The sequence below is a fragment of the Saccopteryx leptura genome, chromosome 1 (assembly GCF_036850995.1).
Source record: "Saccopteryx leptura isolate mSacLep1 chromosome 1, mSacLep1_pri_phased_curated, whole genome shotgun sequence".
NCBI lineage: Eukaryota > Metazoa > Chordata > Mammalia > Chiroptera > Emballonuridae > Saccopteryx > Saccopteryx leptura.
The window spans coordinates 54158728-54173389 of NC_089503.1; the positions used below are offsets into that span (position 1 = coordinate 54158728).

The window sequence follows — 14662 nt, forward strand, 5'->3', positions numbered from 1 at the left end:
TGGGGGAGCAGCAACTGATGTTTATTGGGGACTAGTATCCCTATGCCAAATCTTGGGGGCCGTTCCCCCTGCATCACTTCCTGCAGCTTCAGTCGTCGCTGTCGAACTCTGAGGACAGACCCTGCAGCAGGGGCAGGGACATGGAGTGCCGGTCGGGGTCCCCGGGGCCCCCACCCTGGGCTCCTGGTGGGGGGTTGCGGGGGCTGAAGAGCCAGTTCTCTGCCAGGGTTGGGGATAGTTATAGCTTGACTCATGCCCTGGTCTGTTTGCCTCCCTGGTCCCACCCTCTGGTTCTCTGCTGTGCCCACCCCCACACCAAGACCATGCTTCCATCTCACCGTCCCCTGTGTCCTGGCTCTCACTCCATCCCCCTCATTAGAATATGAGTATCCATCACATTCCTGGGCTATACTCCTCATGCCCTCTCCCTCCACCTTGTCCCATCCCTTTTATCTTCATTCTCCCCAGTAGTACCTGACAGCATCTGGGGCCCCCTTCGGAATGGGTTTCGACCCTTGTAGGAAACTCTGGTGAATCTGCCCTCTCTCCCTTCTTGGGGAGGTGGTGTGGATGGGGCTGGGACAGGTGGGGGCACATCAGCTTGCGGAGTATCCTCAGGGACCAATGGGGGTGCCAGAGATGGCATGATGTTGAGGTTGGGTCTGACCCAGTTGGTCCCATGGAGCAGCGGGTCTTTAGTGAGGGCCTTTTGTGGTCCCAGCACTCCTTTGGGCTGCAGTGAAAACTTGAGGCATGAGAAGGCAATAGGCAGTGACCGTTGTAACCGGAGCATCTGGGGTTCGTGGCCTGTAGGCAGCAGCCCCAGCTGCATCCAGGAACAGGAGAAGACCTGGTAGATGACGTAGATGCTGTGGGTGCTTCGGAGCCAGGGAAGAGTCTTCTGTAGGCTCACCTGCCCTGGCGGCAGCAACAGGAAGGCCACCTTCTTGCGTAGGCCACCCATATGTAGGTGGATCCGGCAGGGCTGCCCATCCAAGAGTCGCATTTCTTCATAGGCTATATCTGCTCGGCCGTTCGGTGAGTATTCCCGAGTACAGTGGGCAAAGGCACCCTCAGACCCTACCTGCTCCAGGAGATTCGTTAGCGGTCCCACTGGTTTTAGTGCCCGCCGGCCCTGCCGACCTGTCAAAGCCAGACGGGTGTGTCCTGGGCGGGACTGCTTCACTAGCACACCCAGAAGGTCATAGCAGGCAGCATCCGACAGGAAAGGTACTGCCACTACAGTGGCCCCAAAACGCTCTTCGATCACCTGTAGGTGGCCAGTTTATGGAACTGAGTTAGATCAGGAGTTTTCTGGTAGCCTACTCTAGATTGACCCTCCCACTGTCACAATGTGCTCAGAAAGTCCTACTTCCTGCTTACTTCCCAGTTTTATCCTGTAGTTTACTATGTGCCAAACTTCTAGGTACAGGGAATACATAAAAGAATGTGACTTTATCCTTGTCTGAATAAAGCTCAGTGTAATGAAGAAGACAAAAATATAAACAGTAGTCAGCTAATTAAAATAATAGCAAGATGTGGAGGACATTAGAAGTGATTTAACAGCCTGTCTCTGTTAGAAGAGGATCAAAAGATTTCTACATGGTAATACTTGAACTTTGAAGGGATTAGCCATATAGTAGAATGAATGGTCATTTCCAGGAAGAGGGAACAGCTAATGAAAAAAACCTGAGGTTATAAACTAAGAGGGGTACATTCAGGAACATGAAATTTCATACTGTATACATGTAGGGTATTAGGAGGGACAGGCACACAGGAACTTGATTATGAAAGGCCTGTGTGAATGCTAAGTGATGGGAATTTTACCTTGAGGACAATAGGAAGCCACTTGAAGGACTCTGGTTAAGGGCAAGATCAGAGACGCATTTTTAAAAGCTAATTTTGAGTAAGAAGGCATAAAATAAGGAGAGAAAAATTAGTTAAGAGTATTATAATACTCCAGAAAGACAGACATGGTGAGCCCCTCAACTAAAATAATGGAGGAAGATACTTAGGTTGTAGAATTAATGGAACTTGGTCTCCTAAGAGGTGTGGGAAAAGGACTCCTCAAGGTTAGTCTTAGGTGATTGGTTAGATGGGTGTAGAAAAATAGGTTCGGAATGTCCATTCTTGCACGTCTGTCACCCCTGAATATGCACCTTCTGCCCTAGCTACAGGGGATAGTTCTTTTAGGGATTTGAGGCCTCATCTTTGTAATGCTAGTTCTAATATGCTTTCAGAGATTCCAGTTTCTCTTGGTTTTGTCTTTTTATCTTGGCCTTTTTGGATTTGGTAACCCAGTTCTGGAAAGTTTAACTTTATGAACAACTGGGAAACCCTGTAAAATCCTCTCTAGTAATTGTAGTTAGATATGATAACTCATCTCGGGTATTGTTGACTGAGGCTTCTGGCTCCATGTCCTGCTAGGGAGCATATAAAATGTCTTCTTTGGGCCCCTTTCATGTTAGAGCTCTATTCTTCAAATGCTGTGTGCTTTACTCTCCCCCTCTAGCCCCCAAAATCTATGTGTCTATGCCTTTACTGCTGGCATTGTTGCCTTGGCTGGCCTTCCCGTGGAGTTCACCAATGGTCCCTTAAGGCTGATCTGCTTTTCACTATATAGTTTGGCAGTGCTGCCTGCTAGTATAAGAAGAGGGTAGCTAACTGATGGAGTTGTGTTCATTTTGGACAAGCTGAGGTAATTTGAAAACCTAGCCAAGGAAATAACTTGTGCTGTTCCTTGGTGGAAATTCTACATGGAAAAATTTCCCAGCATTTCTTCTCCTTTGCTTCATTGAGACATGGAACACGTACTTGTGGGTGGGGGTATCAGGCAGAGGAACAGGGCTCAGAGAAAGGCCAGTTGGGTTTCCAGGGATGAGAGCAGAGCACTGGTGGGTTGATATTTCTGTGTAGAATGTTCTGCCCCATGACAATGAAAGCACAGTCACCAAGCATAACTTAAAAATCTTACCCTAGTTGCTCCAATAGTGCCCAGGAGTCTATGCAAATAAGACAAATGGGAGTGTCTCTAGAAGAGGGCCCTCTAACAGGGATGTGACATTTAAAACACCTGGTTCTTATGGTCTAGGTTTCTGCTAAAAGTTGAGTCCTGAGTTAGCTGGAGACTCTCAGAATGTAGACATGAATTTGCCATGGAGGTTTAAGTTCTTTTTCTTACCTTTGAGAACCTGAGTGATTATCCTAAAATAGGAAAAATAAAGTGCTCAGTTTTATGCTAGGGTGACTGTTCTTCCTAGGTTCACCATTTGAGACCACTGCCTGTTCCCACTGCACTTTTACTTCAAGGTAGATGTCTATGGAACTTAGAGGCCTGCAAATTTAATTTAGATCTCCCAGGGCTAGCCCAGGAGAGTGATGGTGGATGATTATCTTCCTGGATGTACCTTGGCGAATTCTGAATGAGGAGCGCTTAAGGCACCTTCTGTTTAGCCAAATGCTGTACAAAGTGATCAATAAGCAGCAGTTCTGGATAGAGATAAACTAGGTCACTCAAAGGTGTCCTCCCTGAATTTGTCCTATAACCAGTGATTTATCCTGCATGTCTCTACCCTCACTTTCCAGACAATTTTCTTTTTAAATAGGATTGGGAGTTTTTCTGACACTCAGAGATTGTGTAACTTTCTAATAGTTGACTACTCCATTTACTTTCTCCGTAATTCTGATCAGTCTAGTCCAGGACTAACTTACACTGCTGAAACCAGTTACTTACTTGGGAGGACCTTGCCTCTCATGTTTCTGCTTTCTTGGGAAGCTGACCCTTGCGATGAGCCCCTAGTCTATTTTGAATGGGAGCTATGTACCATTAAGACTGATTTTAAATATGGTAGGTACTACTTTAAGATGCTTGTTTTAAAGTTGGTGCTGCCTTCTACAAGTACTTTTAACTCCACTCTCCTTCAGATCACGTAAATTCTCACCTCAGAAATTTGTGGCCATCTAGAATTGGTGGGATATATAAATATTTTCTACCTGCAACTCAGATACAGTTGAGGTCTGATTGCTCCTTGAAATCAATGTATTTGGCTCAAAGGCCAAATTTCTTTCTGTGGAGGGAATATTCATGAAGAAGTCAAAGATAAAGAAGGCTTAAAAGGCCTTTCATGATTAGCCCCTATAACTCTGACCTCAGTTTTTACCACTAATCCTTTGAATCCTGTTATAGAGGACTATTTGCTGTTTATCAGTCCTCATTTTTCATTTTCCTCTCCTGCCTGTGATTAGTACACTGTTCACCTACCTACCCACCACTCATTCAAGGTGTGTATTAAGCACTGCTCATGTGCCAGCTATTCCTCTTCCCTCTGTGTGTGAATAACTCCTACATGCTCAGATGGAATGTCACTCTCTTCCTGACCTCCTAAGTCCCGCCTCTCCCTGACTTAGTACTTCTCCTCTCTGCTCTCATAGCTCTCTATACAATCCAGGAAACTTTCTTACTGTTTTTGCAATTGTGATTCAATTGGACAGTTTGTGCAAAGCATTCAGTGCAGTGCCTGGCACATAAGCAAGCACTGAGTAAATGCTATTATTACCTTCAGGCTTCCTTACTCATAAGTTACTCAGATTTATCTAGGTCACACTTTGTTACTTTCTCTTTACCCCTCTTACTTTACCAACCTTATCTTTGATGAGGGTCCATGTGGCATCAGCTTCATCCAGTGTTATCAGGTGGGGGGTACCAACCAACATGGTGGGATATGGGAGGGGTTAGGCAGGGCAGTGGCTGCTGCAGGAAACCCAAGCGGCCCAGGGAGGTGAAGCCTGGCCTTAGGCTCTGACCTCCTACAGCATGAGGTCATAGAGATCTTGCCCGGTGATGGGGCCTTGGGTGAGGAGAGGGCAGTCACTTTCCTAGCCTCACTGTTCTCACAGCCTGAGTCCATTCTCTTGAGTCACCTATCTATTCTGCTTTAGGGAAGGAAAATTTAAGTACCAGTTAGGGTGTCTATGTATAATTCTGTGTGTGTGTGTGTAGTTTATTAAGAAAAAAGGATCAGGTCGCTTCTCCCTTCGGCAGCCTCCTTGGAACAATTTGCTATCTTGTCACCTTCAGGTGACATCTTTGCGAGGTTGCATAGGGGTCCTGAAACACATGGGAGAAGTATAGATCAGAACATAAACTGAGAATCAAGTAGTGGTTCTCAGTCTTGGCCATGCTTTGGAATGAGAGCTTTAAAAATTACTGATGCCTGGATCCTAGCCCCAGAAATTCTGATTTAATTGTCTGGGCTGTGCCTGGGCATCAGGATTTCTAAACGTCAGTCAATTTTAATGTGCAGCCTGGTTGAAACCCATTATTAACAAGTGAGTTACATTGCAGTGAAAACCAGGTATATGTGTAGGCGTGTACCATACCAAATGGTGACAGTGTGGAGGATAATGTAATTGGGGTTCTGTTGCCTTAGTAACGAGAGAACTTTCAGGAGGCTGGAATTACCCAGGTAAATTGTGGATTTTTTTTCTTCGTGCTCTACTCCTTGTCCTGGGCTGTCCCTCCCCTACTACAGCCCTAATCTGTATGTGATTTCCCCTTGTGTATGTCTAGAGATTTCTTGCTCTTTCTGGAAAAGGAGTGGTTTTTCCCATTCTGCCCCTTTTCTATGTAGAGAGTTCTCGAGTACCTCTGCAGTCTTTTGTGTGCCCAGGAAGACCTCATGTGTGAGGGTCATCCCTGTCCTGGCTCAATGTGGAGCTATCCCACAAAGTCAGCCATCGTCTGTGCTGGCTGAGGTGGTATGAGATGGGGTACAGGAAAGGGTCTGGCAGGTAGGAGAGAGTGTTGCCAAGAAAATTTCCTAAAAGAGATATCACTGGGCAGGTCTCCCTAGACAGCTAATTAGGGCTGTGGGTGCCAGGTCCTGGGCAAAGGTTTGACAATGGGCACGAACCTATGCCTGGGAGAGGAATTAATATCAAATATTTGTTAACTTCTTATGTGTTAGGAGCTGTGCCAAACACTTTGAGAGCATTATCTTAGTTAATCCTTATAGTAACCTCTTGAAGCAGGTACTATTATTTCCCCATTTTACAAGTGAATGAACAGGCTTGGAATGATTAAATTAGTGCAAGTCTGCCTGATTCCAGCTTTTGCTATTAAGCAGTAAGTAGTTCCTTTTGATGAAGGGAGGACCCAACATATTCCTTATGCTCACCTGAGTGTGTGATGGGAGGGGTGCGTTCTAGATGGAAGCGAGCAGTGGTTGGAGTAAAGAGGAAATGGGCGGGATGAGACAAAAGCTGCAATAGAACAAATCAGAAACCCCATTTCCTGTTGAGACAACTGAAACCAAGTCTCTTCCTCCTGATTCCCCATTAGCATATTTTAAATTGTGGTTTACAAGGAGAGATCATTTGGTGGTGTATGGTTAGTACCTCTGTTGCCTGTGAAAAGGAATTCTGAGTTAGGTAGACAGGTAGAGAGAGAGACACACACAAGATCGAGACAGATGAGTAAAACTGAGTGGAAGGAGACAGATGCACAGGTACAGAGACATAGCCCCGTGAGATTCAGGGCAGTTCCCTCTAATCAAACTCATCAGTATTTCTGCAGCTAAATATATGAACAGTCACACTAAGATAAATATAAATAACTGAACGGTTCAGGTGAAGTTCTGGGCCACAGTTATGAAAACACTTGTTTCTTCAGAGATTTTAAAATTTTGCAATTGTAGATAAGAGATTATGGGTTTATAATTGCTCTCAGGTTGTTGTGAGGAGCAAGAGAATGCTGTAAAAACCTTCTAAACACATCACATGGTAGGTATGAATACAATCTTAGTGCAAAACAATATACAAATATCCAAGGGGGTGGATTTTTGGCTTGCAAGGAAGAAAGTTATTACAGTGAACAATGCACAGCTTTGGAATCAGCTGCTCTGGGGAATTGTGCACAACCAGGGGTGAAAGTGTCTTAGAAGAGAGGCTTCTTGTGCTGGGAGGGTGACAGAATTCATTGCTTATCAACGTTGGCTGCCTGTAATTTCCTTTTTCTGCATCAGAGGGGAAAGGCAAAAATGGTGTGCTTTTGTGTATGTGTGACATAGGATTGTCACCTACATTTTTTAATAGTGTAATATCTTATTGCATACATCATTGTTGACATCTCTGTTTTGTCAGGATAAATTTATTGAAGAGGAACCCCTAAGAGAAGGATATGGACATCTTAAAGACCAGTGACCCATTAGGATTAGAATTTTTTCACAACTATCTACAAAATCATTGGAGGGCTTTTTAACTCATAACTTCATGAAACTGAGCTCACACGTGGGTTGAGGAAAAGTGTAGATTTCTTCCTCTTCCACTTGGTTTCAATGTGACAGTACCTCTGAAAACCATGGCTTCTAGACTCCCTCTTCCATTCCTTGAAACAAGGGCCTGATGAGACCCCATGTGTCCCTGTGGATCAGTGGTCCCCAACCTTTTTTGGGCCACGGACTGGTTTAATGTCAGAAAATATTTTCACGGACCAGCCTTTAGGGTGGGATGGATAAATGTATCACGTGACCGAGACAAGCGTCAAGAGTGAGTCTTAGATGGATGTAACAGAGGGAACCTGGTCATTTTTAAAAAATAAAACATCGTTCATACTTAAATATAAATAAAACAAATAATGTAAGTTATTTATTCTTTCTCTGTGGACTGATACCAAATGGCCCACGGACTGGTACCAGTCTGCGGCCTGGGGGTTGAGGACCACTGCTGTAGATGGCATCCACCTGCTTTTACAGATTTGCGGCCTCCTGTGGGGTATACCACACGGTGGTCCAGTTATCTGCTTAGTGGTTATTTTCATACCTGGCTTCAGGTCTTTATGGCTAACTCCAATACTTGTGGTTATGAAAGTTACCCTGGAGTGCTTGGGTCTGCTTGTGCAGCCTGCAGCTTTCTATGACCTTGTAACAATGACTCCCTGCCTTATGTCTGAGGTTATACTCATTCTGGACTCCACGCTGGCGTGAAAGATCTTTTGTGCAATGCCCCCCTAGTGTGGAATGGAAAGTGAACCCCCTGTTGAGCAACACCACAACACTTCCTGTTATCTCTATTCTCTGGCAATAACTATGTGAAATATTCCTATTTCATCATATTGCACCAACACATGTGCGAATGAGGATTTTACTTGGTAATTCTACATTCTTGGTGAGGATGCACCAAAGGGCCAATTGGTAAGAATCTATAGTGATTCTGGACCTCAGACAAGCAGGCAACGTGGTTACAATGACTTTTTGGGATATCAGAATTTATTTCAGTTGGACTTCTGAATCCTGAAGCTACAGGCCCAGGAAAAGAACCTCTAGCCATTAACTCTTAAGACTTTGGCAGTGGAGTAGGGGGTAGGGGTTATAGTGATGACACACAAAACCAAGAGGATCTTCTGGACTAGGAATGTTTTAAATATCAGTGTTGTGGTGGAACCGGGACCCCAGGACACATTATCCAGATTCTCAGAGGGTGGGGGATAAGCCTGTATGACTCCTCCCTAAGGACTGGCTGAAACAATCTGGCTCCAGGTGTAGAGAGGGCTGTGATTCCAGACAAGTACTAGTCTCCAAAGTCAGTGTTCCTCACTCAGACTCCTAGATTCAGGATCTGTGGAGGACTTTTTGTGAGGACTTAGGTTAGGTTAAGATGATGGAGAGAAGCAAAGAAGGAAGTTTTCTTTAAGTTAAATCTTGTGTATTATGACCCCACAGCAATGCCCGATCTTATTTTTCCTACATGGTAACCCAGAGCCCCCTGCCTCCTGCTTCCCCCTAAGCAGGATATGTGGCTAGGCTCAAGTTCACATTCCAGTGGTACACATAGTAGGGGCTTCACAGCAAATATCTGTTAAATGATTATCACAGTCGTGCAGATATTGGGACAAACAACATAATCCATACCTCCAGAACCCAGATTCTCTGAACGTCCCCCCAGCTCCACCTTCAAGCTTCATTGTTTTCACTGCCCATTAGAACTGGCTTTTTCTAAATATGAAGGTTTCCAGAAGACGGTTCCTGATCTGCCTGGTGCGAACCCCATAGATGAGAGGGTTAAGGGCAGGTGGCAGTAGCAAATAGATGTTAGAGAGAATGATGTGCATGGGCTTTGGGACAGTGTGACGACCAAAGCGGTGTGTGAGGTAAGAGAAGAGACCAGGCACGTAGAAAGCCAGAAGGACACAGATGTGGGAACTACATGTACCAAAGGCCTTAGCCCGGGCCTCCTTGGTAGGCAGTCCCAACACAGTATGGGCAATGACACCGTAAGAGCCAGTGATGCCCAGAATATCTACACCTGCTACAGCCAGTGAGAGCACCAGCCCATACAACTTGTTGGCCTGTGTGTTCCCAACTACCAGCTCCACCACCGCCATGTGTGCACAGTAGGCATGATCTATGGTTTTGGCTCGGAAGTGTTCAAATCGTGCCACCAGCAGAGGAAAAGGCACAACAATAGCCACAGCTTTTAGTGCCAGTGCCAGGGCTGTGTAGCCCACACGAGCTTTGGTGACCAGGATAGGGTAGTGCAATGGACGCCCTACTGCCACAGCACGATCACAGGCCATGGCCAGCAGTATACCAGATTCCATGGCAGTCAGTGCATGAACAAAGAACATCTGGACCAGGCAGACAGCATATGGAACAGGGCGGGGCCCAAGCCACAGCACAGCCAGCAACCCTGGGGCTATTGATGTGGCTAAGCCCAGGTCTGTGGCTGCCAGTGTGGCCAGGAGTAGAAACATGGGCTGGTGCATTGTGGAATCTACCTGCACCATTGCCAGCATTGCTCCATTGCCCAGCAGGGCCAGCAGATACATGGGCCCAAAGGCCAGTGTCAGCCAAGCCTGGGCAGACCCTAGCCCTGGAATGCCAGTCAGTAGGAAGAAGGCTGGGCATGGGAAGGTGGAGTTAAGCTGTGGAGCTTCTGCCATCCTATGGGGGGCAAAGCTTTAGGTCCAATGGGGGCATGACTTCTGATAGGAAGGACAAAGGGAGGGATTTTGGGGTGTCACAGTAGCACAGAGCTACCATAGGGCATGTGGGGTAATGCAGGGCTGGGAGGATTATGGGGTTATATTTGTTAGTTGGGGTTTTGAATGGATAATCAAAGTCATAACCCAGCTAGGATGGGAGAATTCTTTGCACTTGAAAGCCCATGAGTGTCCTGACCTATGGTGGTGCAGTGGATAAAGCAACGACCTGGAATGCTGAGGTCGCTGGTTTGAAACCCTGGGCTTGCCCGGTCAAGGCACATATGGGAGTTGATGCTTCCTGCTCCTCCTCCCTTCTCTCTCTCTCTAAAAGTGAATAAATAAAATCTAAAAAAAAAAAAAAAAAATTAAAAAAATACTTTAAAAAAGAAAGCCCATGAGTGCAGGTGGAGAAATGGGACAGTGATAGTGAGGAAGGGAGTTGGTCACCTTCTGTCGTGGCTGGTACAGTCAGAGCCCTTCAGTTGGAAGTCAGCGAGAGTGGAGCTGAGATGAATGTTTTCGTTTCTTAGGGTCCAAACAGAGTCTGTCTCTGGCAATGAGGAGAAAGCCAGTGCTGGGTGGGGATCAGACCTCAGGCTGGTCCTGTCTCTGATTGTATCTTTTAGGCAGAACTTCGGGGCCTCAGCTTCCTCACCTCTAGAATGCAGGTGGGCATAAGTGTTGCTCAGCTTTAAACTGGGCACCAGTCCTCCAAGAAGAAAGCGAAGAGTAGAGAGAAAGGGAGGAACAGGAAGAGGAGGCCAGTGCGATCTGGAGTGAAGCTGGAAGCCCGGTGTGACAGGAGGAAACCCGTAGGTGTTTGGGGTGTGGGGTGCCGACGTTTTCTTTTAAGTTGATGCTGAAATAGTGAACTTGAACACTGTCTGGAGAGTTGAAATTGAGCCTGAGGAAGAATGGAGAGAGAGATGGTAGCAAAAAAAGAAAACTCTCTCTTCCTTTTTTAAATTCCATAAGGGGGGTTCCCACTAGAGTCTCATTCCTGGTGTGCCAGAGAGCGTGGTGACAGGGGAGGAAATGGCACTCAATCCAGAGTAGCAGCCACAGGAGGAAGAAGCATCCCTGATGCTGGAGACGTCAGTGTGAGTAGAACCGATTCCTCCAGAATCTTGCCCACAGCAGAAGCTTGTAACTATTGAATGAATAAATGGAGGAAGAAAACACCAGATTTGACCGGGGAAAGATCCTGAGCAGGGTGTGTTGGCAGCTTCTCTTTGCCCTGACCCATGCCTGTGGGGCCCTTTATGTTCTACCTGCTTCCCTCAGGGCCCTTATCCCTCCTACCTGTGCTACATTAACTCTTCCTGTTCTGTCTTTGCTCAGTGCTGATAGGTCTGTAACTAAGGACGCAGAAGAGTAAGGAGGCGGAGATGGGACAACAGGGAAAGAGACTGACTTAAAGGAGTGGAAAGTTCTGGGGAGGAGGAACACTTCCTCTGAGAGGTCTTTGCTGGAGAGAAGCCCTTGCTTTATTCTTTAATAGCATCCCCTCTATTGTAATTATTTGTTATTTTACCCACTAGACTGGAAGAGTTGGAGGCAGTGCTTCTTATGAGCCCCAATATCTCCACTACTCATCACAATGAATATTTATTGCTTTTAATTGTGGGACAGAAGTGCTGGACCAAACAGCTTTTGCTGACTCACAGGGGCTCCTACAGTTTCAGGAGCCTTAGGTATCCATGGTGATGAGAAAGAATTAGTTGCCATCAACCACAAGTCCACTGAGTGACTTTCTTCTATAATAAGACATATCCTAAAAACCATGACACTATGCAAGATAATGCAATAAAAAAAACAGGGCTTACATGAAAAATGGGAGGAGGGGCACAACATTCAAAAACTTCATCAATGATATAGTTAAACAGGATAGGAACCTAATAAAAATGGCAGCACATATTAAATAAGTAGAAAGTACATAAATACACCAATTAATATGACACTTCACCTTGAAAAAGACCTGGAGTTTTCCCTGTGGAAGCCAGTGTTGGGAGCAGCTTGTGAATTAATGTGAAGAGGTAGGAGAGACTGATCTGAAATCAGGTGGAATGCTGTAACACCAGATATGGATGCATGTGTCTCATAACACCAGTGGTGAACTGAGGCAGCTGACGAATGTTGTGTGTGTGCATGTATGCTTGTTGCATTTTCCTATGCAGTTTGGCTCAGCTTGATGCAGCTTTTCATAGTCACCTCGTTTCTCACAGATGAAATCACACATAAGCAAATGGCAATCACATTGTGCTCAGTTCCCTATATATCAGTTGGTTGGAACAAATTATAATAAAACTGAATCTCTTTTGTGCCTGGCCCCATGCCTCATGGTGAGCATACAATGGCAATAGCAAGACCCTGCTGCCCTCCAGGAGCTCATAGTCTAGTGCAGTGGCCCCCAACCTTTTTTGGGCCACGGACTGGTTTAATGTCAGAAAATATCAATATTTTCACAGACTGGCCTTTAGGGTGGGATGGATAAATGTATCACGTGATCGAGACAAGCGTCAAGAGTAAGTCTTAGACGGATGTAACAGAGGGAACCTGGTCATTTTTAAAAAATAAAACATCGTTCATACTTAAATATAAATAAAATGGAAGTAATGTAAGTTATTTATTCTTTCTCTGTGGACTGGTACCAAATGGCCCACGGACTGGTACCAGTCCGCGGCCTGAGAGTTGGGGGCCACTGGTCTAGTGGACACAGTGAAAACTATTAAAGTAACTGTCAACTCAGGGCAGTACCAGATATGGTGGGAGCACAGCAAAAGCCTTTATTCACCCTTCCTGGGGGAGTCAGGGAAGTCTCTGAACAACAGTAATGACTACAAACCTCTGGACTATCCTATGTACAGGCGCTGCTCTTTCCTTGTAATTGTAGGTACAATTATTTTCCCCATCTTTGTATCGATAAAGAATCAAGGCACAAAGAAATGAAGTAACTTGTCCAAGGTCACCAAGCTAGAAATTAGGAGTTAGGATACTAGCTTAGTCTGGCTCAAACATCCCTGCTCTTAGCCTCTTCAAACATTTCCACTGAGATTTAGCACATGAGTAATTTTCTAGGAGGAGTTCAGAAGACAAATTGGCAGGTGGTCCTAGGATTGCTAAATGGGGAGATGTAGAAAGAGCTGCAATTATTTGTTAGTAGTTGGTGAGCTCTCAGCCACCGAAGGAACAGATGAGGTCTTGGGAGGTGGGAGCAGTGGGTTGAGAATCTGAAAGTAGAGGGTTGGGAAAATGTGCCCTCGAATGCCATTACATTCAAACAGCCTCAAGAGAACACTAGCAGTATTTGGCTCACATATGCCTATCCTGGGCACTCTTCGTACAAAGATTGTTTATAAGATAAATCACACATCCCTTAAGCTCAGCAAAACTGAATTCATTAAGTTCCTGCAAATCTGTTGTATTTTGTATTTCCCACTCTAGTAATCCAGGATGTGTTGTAGGATATCACTAACTTTGTAGGAAATTTTCTTTGTTGGTCTCCCAGGCCCCAGCCTAACATTAGAGGAGGTTTCTGAACATATGTTGGGGATCACTAGTCTGGTCTTCTCCAGTGATGTCGACCATTAGAAGAGGGTATTTGACAATACACCTGTTACCGTCTGAGACTTAATGTCAGAGCCTGCTCCCCAGAGGTGGGTGCCAGCCCTCTGTGGGAACTGAGGGTGAAGTGGAAGAAGGAGGGAGGGTTCATTTGCTCCTGAGCTGGGATGAGAAATAAGATAGGAGAGGGCTCTGTTTGGGAACTGATCCTGATTTTCTCATTGCTTTGACCAATACAGGTACAACCAACACCTGGTATAGAACAGGTTTCTGAAATATCAGCTGGTGTCCATGTTGGTCTAAGGTTTTCTGCTTACAATGACCAATGTACAACAATGTGTAAGGGTAGATTATCCATTTGCATAAAAGATCCTATCAGAAAAACTTGGGTCCTAGTGGTGCCACTCAACACTGAAGCCTCTTCTAGAAACCTCCTAAGGCAAACTCTCAATTGTTAGGTATCAATTCTTGGGTCAGTAGTCCAGGCTTCACCTTCCCTCAGTTTCTGGAGGGGTAGAGGGACTCTATAATCCCAAGGTAAAATCTGGTGGCACTATCCTATGGGGATGTGGAATAAGTCATGAAACCTGCCATTCCATTCTGTATAATAGGTCTTCTAGTTTCATTCCTCCTCCATCTGAGGCTCCCCATTTCTCCCATGAGAATGTCTTTAGTATTCCATAATGCTCTGGGGCATTGGGAGTCCCCAATCCCTAGAATAGTGGATGTTCTGGCACTGAGGTAGAAGAGCTGGGAGAGAAACTGTTCTCTCTCTCTGTTATAATAGAATCTAGTAGAAGTCACATTCTGATAAGAGTACGGAGTAGGTTAGATCTGGTTTTTATCTATTCTATAATATTGTCTGCTCTTAAAGTTTTCTTCTTCCTCTGCATTTGGGTTATTTCTTTGGACTGACTCCATCTTTGACCATATTTGGCAGTGACTGTATTGTTCTCCTGCATGCTTAGGTCATAGTTCCCATCCCTTTCTCCCAGGCAACACTGTAAGACAGTAAGAGTGGGTTAGCACCCTGAAACCTCCTTAATTTACCCAGTCATCTATTCCTTCAGTGTGAGGCATGGAAGAGGAATTAAAAATTTTTTTTTTCAATCACAGTTA

General features: G+C 45.3%; 2 protein-coding genes across 2 annotated transcripts; both read right to left on the reverse strand.

Annotated features, from left to right (window-relative positions):
* Positions 1–88: 88 nt before the first annotated feature.
* On the reverse strand, positions 89–4713 carry C1H11orf42 (chromosome 1 C11orf42 homolog). The gene is made up of 3 exons (XM_066360604.1): positions 4642–4713; positions 475–1270; positions 89–219 (listed from the first exon to the last, which is right to left on the reverse strand). The coding sequence occupies exons 1-3, from the start codon at positions 4711–4713 to the stop codon at positions 89–91; spliced, it is 999 nt and encodes a 332-aa protein (XP_066216701.1).
* Positions 4714–8974: 4261 nt separating this feature from the next.
* Positions 8975–9937, reverse strand: OR52W1 (olfactory receptor family 52 subfamily W member 1). The gene has a single exon (XM_066360605.1). The coding sequence runs from the start codon at positions 9935–9937 to the stop codon at positions 8975–8977; it is 963 nt and encodes a 320-aa protein (XP_066216702.1).
* Positions 9938–14662: the final 4725 nt, after the last annotated feature.

Coding starts and splice junctions, on each gene's coding strand:
- C1H11orf42 (XM_066360604.1), bottom strand. CDS start 4,713: ATGTTGGTTGGTACCCCCCACCTGATAACACTGGATGAAGCTGATGCC. Junction 1,271..4,641: donor GGACCCTCATCAAAGATAAG/GTTGGTAAAGTA, acceptor GGCCACCTACAG/GTGATCGAAGAGCGTTTTGG. Junction 220..474: donor GGGGCCCCAGATGCTGTCAG/GTACTACTGGGG, acceptor CAACCCTGGCAG/AGAACTGGCTCTTCAGCCCC.
- OR52W1 (XM_066360605.1), bottom strand. CDS start 9,937: ATGGCAGAAGCTCCACAGCTTAACTCCACCTTCCCATGCCCAGCCTTC.